The following is a 19631-nucleotide window of genomic DNA, read 5'->3' as shown; positions in this document are numbered from 1 at the left end:
TCCTCTTCAATTTCTTTCTTCAAAGACTTAAAGTTCTTATCAAATAGATCTTTCACTTCCTTGGTCAGAGTTACCCCAAGATATTTTATGCTATTTGTGGCTATCATGAAAGGTGATGCTTCTGAGAAATATGTTTAATTTTATGATGTAGAATAGTCCTAAATGAGATTTTATGGTTTATACAAATTCTTATAAAGAAAGTCTTTCGGTTGGACCTGGAGCTCTCTCCTATGTTATGACTATCTTCAAGTTATTTAATTCTTTGCCTGAGATTCTTTGTGTCTAAAGTAAAGATGATAATAGACTCTTAGAAGACATAAGTAGTACTGATGCCATGCTAGGTGAGATTTTGGTGCTGTTATCATTTGCTTCGTTATCGCTGTTTATCTAGATTTGGGGTGCCTTTCAGTTGTAAGAAATGAATTCTTAATTTGAGTTTTACAAAATGAGTTGCTTTTTTTTTTAAATTGAGTTTTATTTTCTGTCTGTTCCTAACCTTGATTTCCTTTGTTTTCACTTTACAGTAACCCTTATTTTAAGCCAGCCTTTATGCTTTATGTATTTTATAGTCTTGCTGGTTTTGAATAAGAGAGACTACATGTAATCACCTCTTTCTGGAACTTACCACTGTTAGTGTGTGAAACTTTTCTTGTCAAAAGTATATAATAGTTCTTAAAACAGTTAATACATAAAATGCTTATTGAATGAACAAATGAATATTTTCAAATATATCAGGTTTTAAAAAATATTTTTTTCTAAATATTTCATTCTGTAGACTAAAAGCATAGCCAGGTTATCATTGTTTAGTAAAAATAATGCTTTCAGTTGAGTATTATTGTCTTAGTTAGTGTTATATTTCTGTGAAGTGACACCATGACCACACAAATCTTATAAAGGAAAGCTTTAATTGGGGCTTGTTCACAGTATCAGAGATTTAGTTCTTTGTCATCATGGTAGGAAGCATGGTGACACACAGGCAGACATAGGACTGGAGAAATAGCTTGAGAGTTCTACATTTAGATCTATAGACATCAGAAAAAGAGAATTGCTGGACCTGGCTTGCGTTTTTGAAATCTCAGAGCCCATGCCTAGTGACATACTTCCTCCAACAAGGCCACACCTCCTAATCCTTTCAAATAGTGCCACCTATGAGGGCCATCCTTATTTTATTATTACCACAGATATTAATCATGTGATTTGATCAACAAAGAGGAAGCCCATTATAGAATTTTATTCTGTGTGTTCATCTGTTACTGTGCATTTAGTGGGGCTAGTAATGGTCTTTAAATTAGCATGTTGATGGGAACAGTAGTATTTTTGAATCATTTGCCACAAGTTATAATGTTGACAGTAAATTAACTTTCTCCTTTTTTAATTTTATGGCTTAGAAGATTGTAAAGCCTTACATATTTCTTTGTAAAAATTATTCTTTAAATGTTTCAACACTTACTGTAAGTTGTCCTTTTGTTAATTTTATATTTCTTCATTTTCTATGTTGAAATTGAACAAAGCTATTTTTTATTACATTGCTTTTTCCACCTATAACTTCAGTAATAAAAAATGAAAACGACTTTTGTCTTAATATCTATCTTTAGATACTGGATCATTTCTGATATTTTTAAATGGGAATTTTTCCTGAATCTTACCCTGTAATTATTTGCTGTAGTTTCTGTGTTTCTCTAGATTTGAAAGTAAATTTTCTTGTCTCTGCAAAAATGAGACTTGTTTGGCTGTTTCATTTCTTATATCTGTAACTCTTAAACTTTGGTCAAAATTGGCTTTATGCAAGATGGCTTAGAAAATTTTTAGTCTCCATACTTCCTTGATATTTGATGATTTGGTATTATTCCTATGTTAATGTTGTAAATAACCTTCCATGTCATTTTTACTTACTTTTTTTTCTATTTTTCCTATTTATTTTCAGCTGGTTGGTGGGGAATTTGATTTGGAGATGAACTTTATTATCCAGGATGCTGAGAGCATAACATGCATGACTGAGCTTTTGGAGCACTGTGATGTAACATGTCAAGCAGAAATATGGAGCATGTTTACAGCCATCTTACGAAAAAGTGTCCGGAATTTACAGACCAGCACAGAAGTGGGACTGATTGAGCAAGTATTGCTGAAAATGAGTGCTGTAGATGACATGATTGCAGGTATGGCATGGCTTGACAGAAAATTAAGATTTAAATAGTTATAAGCTTTCATGTACTACTTTATATTTTACAGTGAAAACATATGTAGAAACTGCCTTGATTTAAAAGAAATAAATAGTAACATATGGACAAATTGCCTTTTATGCTAATGGAAATGTACAGACTAGAAGAGAAAAGAGAATTGTACTAGGTAAACATAATTACTAGATTTCTCCCCTAAGTTTTATTAAAGCCTTAGCACTATGAAGAATTAAGTATAATAGAAGATTTTCAAAAAAATAAGCGGTATTTAAAATACCACAATATGTAGGTCAGAGCCATTAACCAAGTTACTGCAGCTCTATGGCTTTCCAGACTGCTGCACCTGGAACCTGAAGAATCAGCAGGATATATCTATTTTTGCCTTCATATTTTTGGAGGACACTTCTCTGTTAAACTTAGCCTTGAGTTCTTATTGTTGTGCTAAGACACCGCAACTAAGGCAGCTAATGAAAAAAAAATGTTTTATTGAACTTACAGTTTTAGAAGGTTAGAGTCCATGATGGGAGAGCAAAGATAAGGCAGTAGGAACAACTGAGAGCTCCTAACTTGATTTGCAAGTTAGAGGCGGGGGGAGACACACTATGACCCCAACTGACACACCTCTTCTAACAAGGCCATGCCTCCACTCCTTTCCAAGCAATTCTACCAACTGGAGGGCAAGTATTCAAATATGTGAGCCTCACCCTATCACTAAAAGTACATATTGTGAAATAGAATATAAAATGTATATAAAATGGGTTTATTTTGCTTATTATATTATTTGAAATAATACTCTTGAAATCTTGGATTTTTTTTTTCCGGCCAACTCTTAGCTTTCTGCAGGTGAGTCTCCTCTGTAGTTAAATGTGTTTCAGAAGAAATGTTTGGCTGACAACCCCACAGCAGCAGTTATCTCTAGAACATAAGTAGAGTTTGAAAAAACGGGCTTTGTTTTGTTTTGGTTTGTTTGTTTAAAAAGAAATAGATGTTAAGCATATATTCTGATATAAAAATAATTCTATAATTCCCAAAGTGCTAATTTGACTGTACAGTAATATATTTAGCTCTTACAAATAGTTAAGACAAAGAGAAGTTTTTAATGGTTTCACATATGGAATATGAAAAATGGGAATGAATGTTTTGGAAAAGCACAAAAACAAACATGCTGCTTAACTAGTTAAAATAGAGAAATTAAAATTTGAATACTTTACTGAAAATTTGAATGAGTATCAGCATACTGTTAATAGATGAGTGTCTTCTTTGAGTGCTGTGGTATGTGAAGTTTATAGAGACACTCTTAAGTTAACAATTTAACTTAACACTAAAATGTGGTTAAATATTTGTAGTAAATTGATAAAAACTTTTATAGCAGTAGTAATTTTTTCCTCTTTAAAATTTTTGTGGTTGCAAAATTGTCTGCCATAATAAAATTAAATTGAACTGCTTAGTTATGGGTCATCTACAAAATGTATATTATATAAAAAAATTTAAAAAGTAACTTACCACAAATTTTGTCTCCTTTATCCTGATTATTATAAATATAAAGTTGATATTTTTCCAAAGTATTTTTGTAATCATTTAGGAAATTGCTAGTGATAACTATTTTAGCTGAAAAGTTCCAGCTTTTAAGATTTTTGATTTTTATATAGACTTTTCTCTTAGAAACAAGCCTAATTTTATGCACTAACATTTTTATACAGTTTAATTATTTAAATAATGAGATATTTTGCTTCATTTAAATATCTCTCAAAAATGGCATACACACTGTCAAAATTTTACCATAGAGATTGTTTACATATTGTGCTGGTAATTAAAAAATAATGAATTATTTATTGTTGAAGATAACCATATTTAATTTTGAATATATATTTTAGTTTTTCAAATTCCAGTCATTAATTTGTGTATTTGACAATATGAATTTTATTTTCTAATTTACTTTCTAATATCAATTGTTGATAACTTTTATATGTATGTATTTATATGTGTGTATTTTTATTAACTTGCATATGATATATGCACTTTAGAATGTGAGATGTATCAATATTTAGTTGATTAATTTTTTACAAAGGATATTGAGAGAAGTATTAATCATAATATGTAGGGAAAGTTATCAGATACAAGATTGATTTTTCTCATTATTTGTTGACTTGTCTGTTACAGATTCATAAATATTACATTAGCATAATGAAAATCAGTAGCATTGTGTTTAAATTAGATCTAGTTGTAGATTAGTGAGTGAAAGTGAGAGAATTCATAATTATCTGGGTTTGAATGCTGACTTTGCTATTTGCTGGACATGCATTTTTGGGCAGTGTGACTAAGTTATAGTCTGTATTATAATTTGCTCAATTTTAAAATGAGATGATGATATTTAAATACTCAAGTCTTATTTGAGGCTTTCTGATATTTGTACATATAAAGCATTTGGAATAGTCCTTCATGTTGAGTAAATTCCTAAAATTGTAAATAAATTAACCTAGAGGTAAATGGTTCACTACCATGTTTTGTTGGTCAGCTGCCAGTTTTAAAATAGCCATTGTTCAATGCTGTCTTGGTACCTTTAAATATTTTTACCTTCCTTTTCCTACTTGTAACAAATCTCTCTGTCTGCATCATGAATCCGAAGCAGCATTCATGAGGACACTTAGGTATATTAGATTTTTTTTAAAATAGAAGTAACATTTGGTAACTCTCTGCCCCTTTCAAAATATAGTTACTTGCCAGATGTGCTCATGCCTAGAGTGCAGAATAACTTTATTCTCCTCTGCAGATCTTCTGGTTGATATGCTGGGGGTTCTTGCCAGCTACAGCATCACTGTCAAGGAATTGAAGCTTTTATTCAGCATGCTTCGAGGAGAAAGTGGAATCTGGGTAAGCTGTGGTCAGAGGGACGAGTCTTCAATATCAGTACATTAATAATTACTGTTGAACAGATTGTCCCTGGAGAGCCATGTATTTGAACTGATAATGATAACTGTTTCCTTCTTAAACCATTTAGTAAATCTTTTCAATACAATTTTCTCAATAGTCCATTGATTAAAAGTGTTCTATTAGGTATTATTGTTAACTTTGTACAACTATTGTTTCTTTTATTGTTTTCTTAGCCAAGGCATGCAGTAAAATTATTGTCAGTTCTTAATCAGATGCCACAAAGACATGGTCCTGATACATTCTTCAATTTTCCTGGGTGTAGTGCTGCGGTAAGTTTAAACACATGTATTTATTTTTACCTATTTTTCTGTTATTTGAGTTTATTTGGTGTTCTATTAGTTTGTCCTTTCTAGATTGTCCTATGAATGAAAATAAAATCATATTGTATGTGTCTGTGGTTCTTTTGTTGTTGTTGTTGTGGGATGGGGTTGGAGACAATCTTGCTATGTAATTCTGGCATCTACCTCACAGTTTTCCTGCTTCGGCTTTCCTGAGGCAGGGATTGTGAATATGCATCATGTGTGCCCTGTTTACTTGTTATGTTTGGCTTCCAGTGCTTTAGAGTTTGTCCCTGACTCCATTAACACTCTCCAGGGCAGGTTTTCCCGGCTGTAACTATTCCAGCTGCATTAACAAAATGAAGTCATACAAAAACTAGCATAGAGAATCTGAATCAGAAAATTCTGAGGAATGTCAGTAGTCAAATGTGTCTATATTATTGGAATTAAAGGCGGGGTTTGGAGAAGGGAAGTTTGATTGTACTGACTTTGTATTTCATTAACTGATAATTTACCTTGCTTCATTATCTTGTAGGCAATTGCATTGCCTCCTATTGCAAAGTGGCCTTATCAGAATGGCTTCACTCTCAACACTTGGTTTCGTATGGATCCATTAAATAACATTAATGTTGATAAGGATAAACCTTATCTTTATTGGTAAGTAATATGTTTAATTATAGGACTTTTGTTTTTATGAATTTGAATATTGAAATTAAATATTACTGTAAAACCCATATAGTTAATATTTATTTATTTACTGTCAATTCTAGGTAAGTGTCTTTTTTATTTTCTCTTCCATTACAGTATAAGAAACAAAGATAAATCTGTTAGAGGGATCATCTAGTATCAGATGTAGTAGCTAAGACACCAATTCCCACTAGAGTTTGTTTACTCTGTCTTTCTTTTCGACAAGTAGACTTAGGGGCTAAAATAATAATAGCCAGGAAAGAAATCTAAATAAGATTGTTTAGTATTCATATTCTTACTTAGACTGAAATACACATACTTATTTGTTTACTCACATAATTACAAAATTGGCTTTTTTCGTAAGATCTTTTAATAAACATTGAAAACTTGAGACCAAGTTGTTATTAACAACATGAACTATGTTGAAGTGAGTTTTGAATGGCTAAGTGGAAATGGTCCTTCACAGTAGATGAAGTCTTTCCAGCAGACACCTTGATCATTAATTTGTTTTATGTCTATGATATTTTACATTTAAGTATAAAAAGTTTTCATGGTCTATTATTCCTGAGTTAAATTCCTTAATTTTTTACTTACTTATAAACCTTATGTTTTTTAAAATTTCTATTTGGCCAATGTGTTAACTATGACTATACAGAGAATTAAGTTTCATTGTGTAAGGTTTTAGTAGGTGTTGGTATATTTCTTTTAATCAGAGTTTTTATATTCTTGTATTAATACAGTTTTCGTACTAGCAAAGGAGTTGGTTACTCTGCTCATTTTGTTGGCAACTGTTTGATAGTCACATCTCTGAAGTCCAAAGGCAAAGGTTTCCAGCACTGTGTGAAGTATGATTTCCAACCACGCAAGGTAGGGCAGAGAGGATGCTTCCCTTGGACATCATGTCAGTTGTCATTCGCCTTGTCTCAGGACTTTGTTGCTTTGACTTCTGTAATGTTGTTTAACTTTACTCCTGCCTTTCACTGCTTTCTCTTTTCTTTCCTGTGATTTCTTCTTACCTTTATGTGTGATTTCTCTCAACGCTTATTCATTTGCTGAGTCTGATCTAATTCTTCCAGGAAGAACTTGCTGAATATTTACTGAATACCATACCTGTAGGACCTAGGCATGTGACCGTGACAGTGGACAGAACTTTGTTTTTCTTTTTAAAAAACTGGGATTTTTATTCAGTTTCATAATTGTTTGTACTCTTATTCTTCATTGCTCTCTTGCTTGTCTTCTCACTATTGTGAGATGTTTCCACTTGGGTGCCTTTTCACTCTCAAACCTCAGAACAAAAAACACTGAGTTCCCTCTCTCCAGGTCCACATTCACATATGTGTTGACATCTTCTGGTTTAGATGTCTGTCATCATAATAACTGGGGCATGTTCTTCATCTTCTTTTGATTACTTTTCTAGTACTATGTATTATGTCTTTAAGAATACTTCTATTTCCTTTTGAAATTTCATTATTTGCTACTTATCTTTTTCACATTGCTTTCTCTTCATCTTGATTTGTTTCTTTTTAAACTATTTTATACAGTAATAGTAGACATCTTCTTGTTGATATTAATTTGCTTAAGCTAATGATTTACTTTTCAATAACTACAAAATAAACATTTTGTCCATGTGTTTTATAATCAGAATGAATTAGGTTTACTTGTTCAGACAGTTGTCAGGTTTTATATCACATCCTCTCAGATTGTTCTACCTTGTAACAATTCGGTGTCATCTTTTTCTGGGTTCATTCCCTCCTCTCCCTTTTTCCCTCCTCTCCTCACTGGGGATTCAACCAAGGAGATTCATACATGCTAGGCAGCACTGTATCAAAGAGCTGTACCCCTTCCTATCTTTTTTGATATCTATTATTTTCAGATATAATTAATGCCACTCTTTTAATAATTATTCTTTTCAAATCTTCGTCATTCACTTATATGCCCATTTAGTGAGTGTTTTGATTAAAATCTGTTATGGATTCATTTTTATTCTCTCAAATGACTGTCAGAGTACTGAATTCAGTAGAATACCAATAAATTGGGTAGCTATATAAAAATAACACTTAATCTAGAGAAATGGCTCAAAGATTAAGAGTACTTATTTTTCTCCCAGAGAACCCAGGTTCAACTCCCAATACATACAGTGACAGCTCACAACTGTCTTTAACTCCAGTTCCAGTGGATCTAACACCTTCACACTGACACACATGGAGACACAAGAAAAAATACTTAAATAAAAAGAGCTTTTGCTTTCTAAAGACATAAGTGCCATCAGTCTAGGTCAGTGCTCCTCAACTTGTGGGGGCTGTTTATCAGATGTCCTGCTTATCAGATATTTACAATATAGGTCACAACAGTAGCAAAGTTATAGTTATGAAGTAACAATGAAGTAACAGCATGAGGAGGTATGTTAAAGAGTCGTGGCATTAAGAAGGTTGAGAACCACTGATCTGGATATAAATAAAGATTATTAGAATTGCAAATGTTAGAAATATATATTTTTTTAAAATTTATTTATTTATTAAAGATTTCTGTCTCTTCCCCGCCACCGCCTCCCATTTCCCTCCCCCTGCCCCAATTAAGTCCCCCCCCCCTCAGCCTGAAAAGCAGTCAGGGTTCCCTGTCCTGTGGGAAGTCCAAGGAACCCCCACCTCCATCCAGGTCTAGCAAGTTGAGCATCCAAACTGCCTAGGCTCCCACAAAGCCAGTGCGTGCAGTAGGATCAGAAACCCATTGCCATTGTTCTTGAGTTCTCAGTAGTCCTCATTGTCCGCTATGTTCAGAGAGAAATATATATTTTTGACAAATACTGTAGTTTCCTTTTTTATTTAAAATACATTTTTCACATAATATATTCTGATCATGGTTTTCCCTTTTCCAACTCCTACCTGATCCTTTCCCCTTTCCATCCACCCAGATCCTTAATGGAAATTATAAGAAAGTTTTATAATAAAGTATAACAATACCAAAAATCAGGTAGAAGTTAAAAACAAACAAGCAGGTGGAATTGTTATTAGTGAAGTAAAAGCAGTTCAATCCATTTGTTCACATTTTATTTTTTTCCCTGTTTGCTTATGAAAACACACTCCTATTTCTTTTAGGATTTTAAATACAGGGATGGCAAAGGCTTTTGGGAGGAGTAGGTCCCAGGGATTGATTCAGCTTCAATTTTTTTTTGCAAATATTCTAATAAATCTCAAAATTGAAAATCACAATTATAATTCTTTGGCTTTATTGTTATTATAGAAAAATCATCTATTTTTTTTCTTTCTTAATTTTCCAGGAGTTGTGGTAGTTACATTCTTATTATACTTCAATAAGGGAAAACTATACCACAGTGAGTGGATTCCTGACCATTCCTAAAAAGACGTGCACCCAGAAGCACCACTTAAGAGGTGTTTGACCCTGTGAAAATTAGTGTAACTATTAGCATGTTACCTCATTTGTAAAAAGTGGTCAGTGCATGGCTTCTAGTGATATTTGTGTAAATAAATGTGTTACATTTTTACTTATCTATTTTCTTTAGTTGTAATATATAACCTCAGGAATTCTTAGTATCAGTATATGTACTTTTTCTTATTTCATGTTGTACACTTTTGTGTACCAGTTTTTGAATCTCAAAATTGAATATAGGTCACAGTATATATGATTAGTGTCAGTATGCTTCTCTACTCTGTTACTGTTTTTAACATAAAAATATGTCAAACATTGGGGTTCTTTGAAATGGTGAAAACGCAATTGTATCTACTACATTTTGATCATCTCAAGAAACAGAAAAATAAATATAACTTAACTGAGATTAACTTAGTCATTAATTTATACATTCATGTATTCATATATCTTAAGTATTGTACTTATGATCCAAAATAAATTCTGTTTGTTTCAAAACTCTAGAACTGATCATCATATTTTATTAAATAAGTTAATATTATCAATCCATTTAAGTGAAACTATTGAAAACTCCTAGTTTTCTGACTCAGTGTATTCGTCTTCTTAATTCAGGCTCTGATGGTTTCCTTTTCGAAGCTTTGTAGGCTTATTGGCATCCACACTTGCCTGGCAGCTATACTTCAGCACTATTGCCAGTTATTTTTCTAAACTATTATGATATAATCTCATTTTTCCCCATGATATTTAGGTATAAACCATTGTGCAGAAAGCAAAAGGTCACTTTGCTACAGATGCTGTGATATCTAAACTGAGGAAAGTTTCATGAAGGCTCTCAACATTATTTCCCCTTTTTCATTGAGCATTTTTTTTTCATCCTGAGCATTACATATGAAGTGTATTCACTCATAGTGATTTTTCTGTGATTGCCTTCAAATGCTGTGTGCCTTTCCTTCAGTTCATAAGCAGTCACTTCTTTTTCTATCTGTCAGTGTTGGGGGTTGGGAGTTCCCTGGCCTTTTCTTTCATGAGGGGCATAAGAAATGGGAGAAAGGGCCATGAGATGCAAACTTCTTGAGACCTCTTGTAGGGAAGTGCAAAGGCTGTGACTATATTTTAGACAGTAGTAACTGCATGTGACATTTGACATCTTAGTTGTTGTATTGCAGTGGTACATGATCAGCATTGTCCACATCTACAATCGATGGAGGAACAGTGAGATCCGTTGTTACGTTAATGGCCAGCTGGTATCCTATGGTGACATGGCTTGGCATGTTAACACAAATGATGTAAGTCTAAATTTCTTAAATGTATTTTACAATATGTTCTCCTATTGTAATATAAGTAATGACTATTTTGTAGAAAACGCAAATTTCTGTTTGAAAGGTTTTATTAATTTATATTTAATTTTTAATTAATGTAATTTATATTTAACTTTTAAATATAGTATGCAGTTGTTTCAGACACATGATTTAATGATATTTTAAAAAATTAAAGATATGATGAGATTATATGGTATCTTGGGGTCATATAGGTATCTCATATGCAAACATAGGCCTGGGCTTGCCATCTGACCCAGGGCAAAAAGCTTCCCAAGTTTATACTGTAAAAACTTCAATTTGGCTAGGTATGGTGGTACATACCTTTAATCCCAGCACTCAGGAGTCAGAGGCAGCTGTGTCTCTTGAGTTTGAGACTAGTCTAGTCTACAAAGTGAGTTCCAGAACAGTCAGAGTTCCAGGACAGACAGAGAAACACTGTCTCAAAATTAAAAAACCCAAACAAATGAACAAACACAAAAAACAAACACAAAGAGACCTCAATATCACTGCAGTGCTTGGAATCTGTTAGGGAAAAGGACTGTGAAAACAGAAGACAGGTCATATTCAGGATGTTTTGCCATCAAAACACAGAGACACTTGCTTCACTTTGTGTGTCTGTCTTGGAGCAGGTGACACTGATTCTAGATAGAGGAGACATAGAGTTGAAATCTCAAAAACACTTGCTATTTTTGTAGCTTGGGTGTTCCCTTTCTCCTGGCATTTTAGGGCCAAAGTGAAATGTGGTTTGTAGTGCTGAAATTATCTTTGAGGCCAGTGATACACAACTCTTTCAGTATACCAAGTTGTAGTCGTAATGACTCATTTTTAAGAAAAAACAAGTAAAATAAACTTCTAAATTTTGTCTGCATCTCCTTTAATTTTAATACCTTGGAGGGCAGGGGTTAGGTTGTATTCTCTTGTTCTGTTTTCTCTTAAATGAATGGTACTGTGTACATTGTCTCCAATCTGTGGGTGACAAGTTGTCCTGATCCAGCCAAGTAGACTTTATCTTGTTTTTGTATGATTGGGAAGCTAAGATTCCTGGATTTTCACTAAGAACATTTTTTTAAGACACATCAGCAAAGAGAAAATCAATATGACTATACACAGAAGCTACCCGAAACTCAGAACTTAGAAAGTTCCTTCCTGTGCCTTTCCTTATAGGAGAAATGTGTTTTACTACCCAACAGACTCATAGGGCAACCACAGGCAAATAAGAACACAGAAATATGATTCTTCCTACACACTGATATTGTAGGGGGATGCAGTCTCTAACATATTATAAAGAAAGCCCTGCAGTTTTGTTGACTGAAACTGAAAAGACAGTATTTAGAACAACCCCCCCCCCAAAAAAAAAGACGAAAGATTTTTAAATTTGCTGTGATAGTTCTTCAAGAAATGGAGAAGCCTAGGCATGTACAAATTCCTTATGTAGTAATAACTTTTCGTTTACTCAATTTAAATTACATTTGAATATTTAGTGATGAGTTCTTGTATTCCATTAACATTTTATTTCATTATTGTGTGAGGCACAAATGGGATTTCATATTTGATAGATCTGTCTATCCACTAATTGATTTCTCTGTGGCTCTGTCTATATTGATAGCTGAATATTGGTGTTCTTATTAGAATCAATGTGTGGGATATCTTGAGGGAGGGCACTGGGCAGTAACTGCTGTTTCTGGCTTCAGTGGTTGGCATTGAAAGGATGTAGGTGTGCCATACTTTCAATTTGGGAGATCACTTAGTGGACGATATTGTGAGCAGATTGAAACATTATTGTGTATTTGTTCCTGTATAATCCCCACTCATAAACGAAGAGGCTGATTTTCTCCATCATTTAGTGCAGAAAAAAACTGTAGTATATCCATGTGGAGAAATTAAATTAAAAAAAACCTTAACACTATGGATTTATAGTCAAGATTTGATAAAGTCTGTCTTTTGATTCACTTTAACCTCTCTAAATTTGATCAGCTGTGAATATTAGCAATTTGAAATTAACTTTGCTTCAGTCAACAATTTATAATTTATCTTCTGAGGTATGAATTCAATTATAAACTCTTTGTCTTTAGTGCTACAATTTGAAAAAGTGGTCAAATCTGAGAATGTGAAGGATGGTGTGTGCTTAACTCCTATGTAACTGACGTTATTTTCTCTAAAACTTGTTCATTGACTTTTATTATTGAAATACCTGGAAATAGCTTTTTCAATACTTTCACTATTATTGGTATCTTAACATAGTTATGTTAATGAAGAAGTGTATTCTTAAATGATCTCTCTTTAAAAAATAACAATTCATTTCTTGTGACTTTTAAAAATAGAGCTATGACAAGTGCTTTCTTGGATCTTCAGAAACTGCTGATGCCAATAGGGTATTCTGTGGTCAGCTTGGGGCCGTGTATGTGTTCAGTGAAGCTCTTAACCCGGCACAGATATTTGCAGTTCATCAATTAGGACCTGGTTATAAGGTAGGAATGGTCACATTATTATGAATTCCTTGCAGAGGTCTTGTTGTATACTATACTGTAACACTGTAGATTTAATGAAAATCTTTGTTCATTATGAGTGTCATCCCAACTTTTTGAACCTTATTGTGATGCTCCTTTTTGTCTGCCACTTTTAACTATTGTTCTTTCATGAACTTTTTATTTTTCATAAATGTGTTCTGATATTAAAGACATACTCTTGTTGTCAATTTTTATAAACTTATTTTCTAAAAGTATATTGCTTATTAAAGTGGTATCTGAAATCTCAGATTTTGTAATGTGTACATTATATTACAAATAAACAAAATGACTTGTCGAGGTCATAGGGGTTAAAAGCTCTGGCTGCTCTTCCAGAGATCCCAAGTTCAATTCCCAGCAACCACTTGGTGACTTATGACCATCTATAACAGCATCTGATGTCCTCTTTTGGCATGCAGGTAGAACACTCGTACAAATAAAATACATACATAAATAAATCTTTAATAAAAATGACATCTTGGAAGGGGTGCCATGGAAAAAAAGAGAGCTTTAGAAGAAGAAGCAGTGTCAAATGCTGTGTCCCATTGAGATCACTCATTCACCTATGTCCCTACAGTCAGAAAGAATAGGGTAATAGGTGTGCTTTTGTCACAAAACCACTGATGCTGACTTATCGTATTATTCCGATTTCTGTTTACCTTTTGAAATGGATGCCTTTTAGGCAAGATTCAGCATTTATACCTGTGAATTAGTTTTTAATAAGTACACTTGGTATAAATTACTTAAATCACATTTGGATATGTATAATTTCAGACTATTTGGAGGTCAGATGATATACATTATCAGTCAAGTTGATAATGTTTGAGAAGCACATGTCTTTTATTAAAATGTTGCTTTTTAAAAAAGAGTTTGATGTTTACATTAATGGGAAGTTTGTTTCGAAAGAGCAGTACTAAATATTAAAATATTCTTTTAAAACATTTTTACATTCATATTTATGTTTTATTACTTTGTTTTATTTTAGATATGTAAGTAACAAAATTATTCTTTTAAAATGGTCTGGTTAGTTCCAGTGATTTTAATAACCAAAATACATACAAGAGTCTTGCTGTTTTGTGTGATAGTGGCATAACATGCAGCTATCTTGTGTCCATTTTGTTTTATTTGTTTCACTAGGCCTAGATATGAATTGGTATTAGTATAGCCACTTTTCGCCTCTACCCCAATCTTCTCTTTTCCCCTTTTATTGGAAATAGATTCATTTCTCACGTAATATAGCCTGATTATAGTTTCCTGTCCCTCTACTCCTCCCAGGTTCTCTCTGACATTAGAGAAAAAAAGAAAAAAAAACTTTTAAGGAATAATAATCAAATAAAATAAAAGATAATTAACTCAACAAAGTTGGACAAAGACAGATGAACAGAAGGAAAAGAGCCCAAGAGAGGGCACTTGATTCCACACTCAGGAATCCCATAAAGACACTAATTTGGAAGCCATATTATAAACGCGGAGCACCTGGTGCAGACCCATGCAGGCCTGCGCATGCTCCTTTAGTCTCTGAGTTCACGTAAGCTCTGCTCATGTTGATTGAGAAGACCTTATTTTCTTAGTGTCCTCCATTCTCTCTGGATCTTATGCTCTTTCATCCTTCTCTTCTGCAGGGTTCTCTGAATCCTGAGGGGAGGAATTTGATGAAACATTCCATTTAGGGCTGTGTGTTCCAAAATCTCTCACTCTCTGCATAATATCTGACTGTGGGTCTCTGTATTTGTTTCCATCTGCTGTGAAAGGGATTTTCTCTAGTGATGGCTGAACAAAGTGCTGACTTATGAGTATAGCAGAAAGTTGTTAGGAGACATTTTATTGCTACTTTTCTTTTTTTAAAAAGAACCTTAGTATTTGTTTTTCCCCTAGGTCCCTAGGCTATCTAGTGTCAGGTTCGTGGCCACCCAAACAGTGTTGGGTGTTTAATAACGCAGTTCATGGAGTGGCCTTGAGTCAAATCAAATATTGGTTGGTTACTTTCACAAGCTTTGTGCCACCATTGCACTAGCATATCTTGCAGTTGATTCACTGGTTTGTAGCTGTGTTGGTGTTTACATTTATTTTTTGGTAGCATGTAGAGAACCTTCCAGTACTAATGATGCTGGAATGGTGAAGGCTCTATGTAGCCATCAGTTCAACCTCTCCATGTTCACTGAGTTGTGTGGATATTGTCCTCAGCAATGGGACCTTGGTGTTTGTGGAGAGCCACCTAGCAACCTATACTTTTGGCAGCAGCATGAGTTGTTTGGGGATTTCCATAGAACCCATTGGTTAACAACTCAATTTGATATAACCAGTTCAGGTACTAGAAACTTCATTTGGTTACAAGAGATGGCCAGTTGGGACTCTGCCCATTATTTGGTGATTTTTTTTGATCACCTTCTTATATGTATATATTTTAGTAAGCTTCTACTGTAGTAGATTGCCATATTACCTTCAAACAGTCCTTAATGTTAGCTGTCTCTTCCCATATTCCGTCTCTTAACTCCTGTTCTTTTCTCCCTCTCACTGATCCTTTTATTCCAGTCCCCCCATCCATCACTATTCTATTTCCCTTTCCTAACAAGATATATCCGTCTCTCATAGTCCTAACCTCTGTGGTTCTACAGATTGTAACCTCAGTATTAATGATTTATCAGCTAATACCCACATAAAAGCAAACACATTCCATATTTGTTTTTTCTTGATCTTGGGTACCTCATTCAGAATGATTTTTTTTGCCTAGTTCTATTCATTTACCTACAAATTTCATGATTTTTTTTCTCCATTTGAATTTTTGTTCTGCCTTGTGTTAAGTTTGCATAGGGGGTGGTCTTAATATTTTTTTTTTATTTAAAATGTGTCTAGTCTTCTCTCTTTCCTTGTCTTGATCATAAAATATTTGCGTTCACTTTTCTTTTTAAAAAATAAATACTTGCATATATTTATACACTTATATATACATATATGTATATGTATTCACACACACATATATGAGTGTTTATCTGCATTTATGTTTATGCACCATATGTGTGCCTGGTGCCCATAGACTCCCAAAGAAGGAATTGTCTTTTGGAACTGGATTTGCAGATGTTTCTGAGCTGCTGTTTGGGTTCTGGGAATTGAACCCAGGAAGCCTGCAAGAATAGTAGGTACTCTTTACTGATGAGATGAGCCATCTCCCCACACTGTGAAGTAACTTTTCCTAAGCACCAATTAAATGATATTAAGTACAATGACAAAATATGAATAAAGGTGAGAAGTTGATAAATTATGTAAAGTATAAATCCAATATCACTTTTGTAAGCAGTTTAGGAATCAGTAGGAGCTTCCTGGCAGCACATAAGGGAAAGGGTGAGATCTAAGTGTTGCATGCTTTTTCTACTCAGAAAGGAGCCAGCATTTTTGAATGCCTTTGTGAATTGGAAATTCATCATTTGACTCTTTCTTGGCATGCTCTTTTAAAGCAGTGGTAAAATTAATAGAAGTCCTAAGCCATTGTATTTCTTCTATGAATAGTGTCCTTATATAGGGTATCAGGGGCCTACATTAAACTCTGACCTTTACACAAGAAATAACTTTAATTGTGGGCATGGCATGAGAAATTATCATACTAAGTTATAAAAATCTCAAGCCACCTTAGCCTTTGTTATTGAAGATTGCAAATGCATGAGCACAGATGAGTTTTCTCAGTTGGAAATAACAAAACACAGTTAATATTCAACAGTTTGTATATGCAAAACTCTTTGACAGTTTTTTTTTTATTAGGAAATTTAGATAATATAAAAAAGATGCAAATGAGACCCAGAAATTCTGACAGGAACATTTATATATTTTTGGACCCTTACCTGCTGGCAGAAGTTTCTTTCCAGCCCAGTCCCACAGCTGTTCAATCCCAAAGAAACACACAGAGGTCTATATTAATTATAAACTGGTTGGTTTATTAGCTCAGGTTTCTTATTAACTCTTACATCTTAAATTAGCCCATAATTCTTGTCTGTGTTAGCTATGTGGCTTGGTACCTTTATCAGTGAGGCATTCTCATCTTGCTTCTTCTGTGTTTAGCTTCCTCTGTGAAGACTTCACAGTGAACCTTTCCTCTCCCCAGAAGTCTCCTATTCTGGTTTCCCTGCCTATACTTCTTGCCTGGCTACTGGTCAATCAGTGTTTTATTAAAATAATACAAGTGACAGGGTACAAGACCATTGTCCCACAGCACTTACTCCTGTATCTCTTTGCACTCCCTAAGAGGGAACTTTCCTACCTTTTTCCATTGTGACACATCATTTTCGCCAATAGAGTTCCCATTTAAGAACCACATAACCATTGTAGAAAAATCTTCAAAGAAAAAATTCTCACAGTGCTGTAATTAGGGATATCTCTGTGTTTAGCTGCCTTCTTAGCTGTTCATGTGGGTTGCAGCAGCTTTACTTCTACTTTTATGTTACACACGCGAGCATGACTTTCTTAATCTATACAAAATGTATAAACCACAAATGACAAAAAACACTATATTTATGAAACTGACTTAAATTTATAAATATAATTAGTTTTATTAGTTACATCCACTTTCCTGCAAATGACAGGTTCATTCTTTTCTGTGGCTAAATAAAAGAATTTCATTGCATATTTTCGACCCATTTTATATGTCATCCTGTTGTATAATGCCTGTGTTTGGTGTCATAACAGCTGCTGTGACTAGAACTGTGATGAACACGCACATGCAACTGTCTCTGTGATGTGCTGACCTGGGGTCCTCTAGGGAAACATATATCACAGGAATGGTGTAGCTGGGTTTTATGAACACTCACATGCAAGTGTCTTTGTGATGTACTGAACTGGTGTTCTCTGGGAAGTTATGTTCCAGGAATGGTATAGCTGGGCTGTACAGTACATCTGTTTCCATTGGCTAAGTAACATCTATATGGATTTTTATAGTAGTTGGACTATCTACTTTTGGGCCAGAATCATACTTTTTCATACTATGGCTCAGTGTTAGAACATGATACAGATATGAACATTATTCTTTTTCTTTAAGCTTGCTTTGATTAACTTTTTGTTAACTTGTGGTTAATTTTGTTCTCTTGTGTGCTGGTATTCCTAATATGTTAAGCATAAGTGAAAGTGACAAAAAAGTATATCTGAAGTACTAATGTAAAAATATTTTAGGTGTGATAAATTCTCTTAAAATAAATTTAAAGAGAGTTACACACTTGAACCAATTTCAGAAAGAGATGGAATAGCTTGCATGGGGCTCCTACAAATACAAAATGCATGAGTGCCAGCTCCAACTGAAGAAGCTGGAGATTGCTGAGGCCCAACGCTGTTTGAGGAGCATAGCACCTTGTGAGGAGTGCAACTGGAGCAGCAGCTGGAAGAGATGCACAGAGAGTTCACTTTGGTGCACGCATATGCTGTTGTTTAGTGCTCTTGTACTTAAGGAAACTGTAAAAATGGTTTACTTGGTATTTGTATAATGACTCCATCAATTATATGATTAGTGCCAAGCCAGAGAAGGAAGATGAGGTGAGGGGAAAGAAACACAAGACCTTTGTGGAGAAATTTGAAAAATAAGTCAGACATTTCCTCCTACTTAACTACTGGAATGACAGCCAAAGATAGCTTTTGAACAGTGTTCACCAGGTGTATGAGGACAGAGCCAACTTATGCTTCAGCCTGGAAATAGAACAGGCAAGTGTGCTCCTACCAGCCCATATTGATGCATTTCATCTGGCAGTTGGCCAAGAGCCTGGAGTCATGCCAAACTGCTTATCTTTAAGGCCAAGAGAAAACGTAGGAGGAAGAACACAAGAAGTAGCTGGGGCCTGCAGACTGGACACTGGAAGTCTACCAGTTCTTCCCTGCAGAATTCCAGGAGTACTTTAAAGGAGGACCTAATAATGCTGCAGGAACCATTATTAGGATTTATGCCATCAGTGTTAAATACCATATGCAGTGTTGCATCTACATTAGACAAAGAGGTTCTGGGGACCTATTCATGGTAGCCATCTGAAAGGCAGGTGATAATAAAGAAGTCAGTTTGAGATGCTAGCCACTGCCATATCTGGCCTACAGGACCTTTGTGGGGCCAGTCTCCTGAAAAGGAAATCCTAGTACCATGTCTCCAGCTTCCAAACTCCTCCACTTCTTCTGTTACTCACACCCTAGCCAGAATGCCTGCACAGTGTCCCAGATGGCTCTGTCCCTGACCATCATCCATCTCTGTATTTTGAGTTAGATGGCTCGTTTACCTGCATCTCCACCTCTCTTCTAGTTGTGTCCAAATCCTAGGGAGGTAGAGAAATCATAAGGTGAGCACCCAGGTTAGAGGAGGATTGGTTCTTCATGGTCTTTGTTCAGTTTTTT

The 19631-nt window shown here is 34.4% G+C and overlaps 1 protein-coding gene across 5 annotated transcripts in view; it reads left to right on the top strand.

Moving 5' to 3' along the window:
• Window positions 1–19631, top strand: part of Nbea (neurobeachin) — a 494560-nt gene that overhangs the window by 57261 nt on the left and 417668 nt on the right. For all 5 annotated transcript variants that reach the window (XM_005344001.2, XM_026778835.1, XM_026778862.1 and 2 more), the window contains exons 2-8: window positions 1925–2156; window positions 4948–5048; window positions 5282–5377; window positions 5922–6043; window positions 6814–6940; window positions 10624–10743; window positions 13098–13244. In XM_005344001.2, the coding sequence (XP_005344058.1) occupies window positions 1925–2156; window positions 4948–5048; window positions 5282–5377; window positions 5922–6043; window positions 6814–6940; window positions 10624–10743; window positions 13098–13244 (945 nt within the window). The remainder of the gene's footprint in view (window positions 1–1924; window positions 2157–4947; window positions 5049–5281; window positions 5378–5921; window positions 6044–6813; window positions 6941–10623; window positions 10744–13097; window positions 13245–19631) is intronic.

This window comes from Microtus ochrogaster, chromosome 1 (assembly GCF_000317375.1).
Source record: "Microtus ochrogaster isolate Prairie Vole_2 chromosome 1, MicOch1.0, whole genome shotgun sequence".
Lineage (NCBI taxonomy): Eukaryota > Metazoa > Chordata > Mammalia > Rodentia > Cricetidae > Microtus > Microtus ochrogaster.
This window is presented reverse-complemented; position numbering and strand designations above follow the sequence as displayed.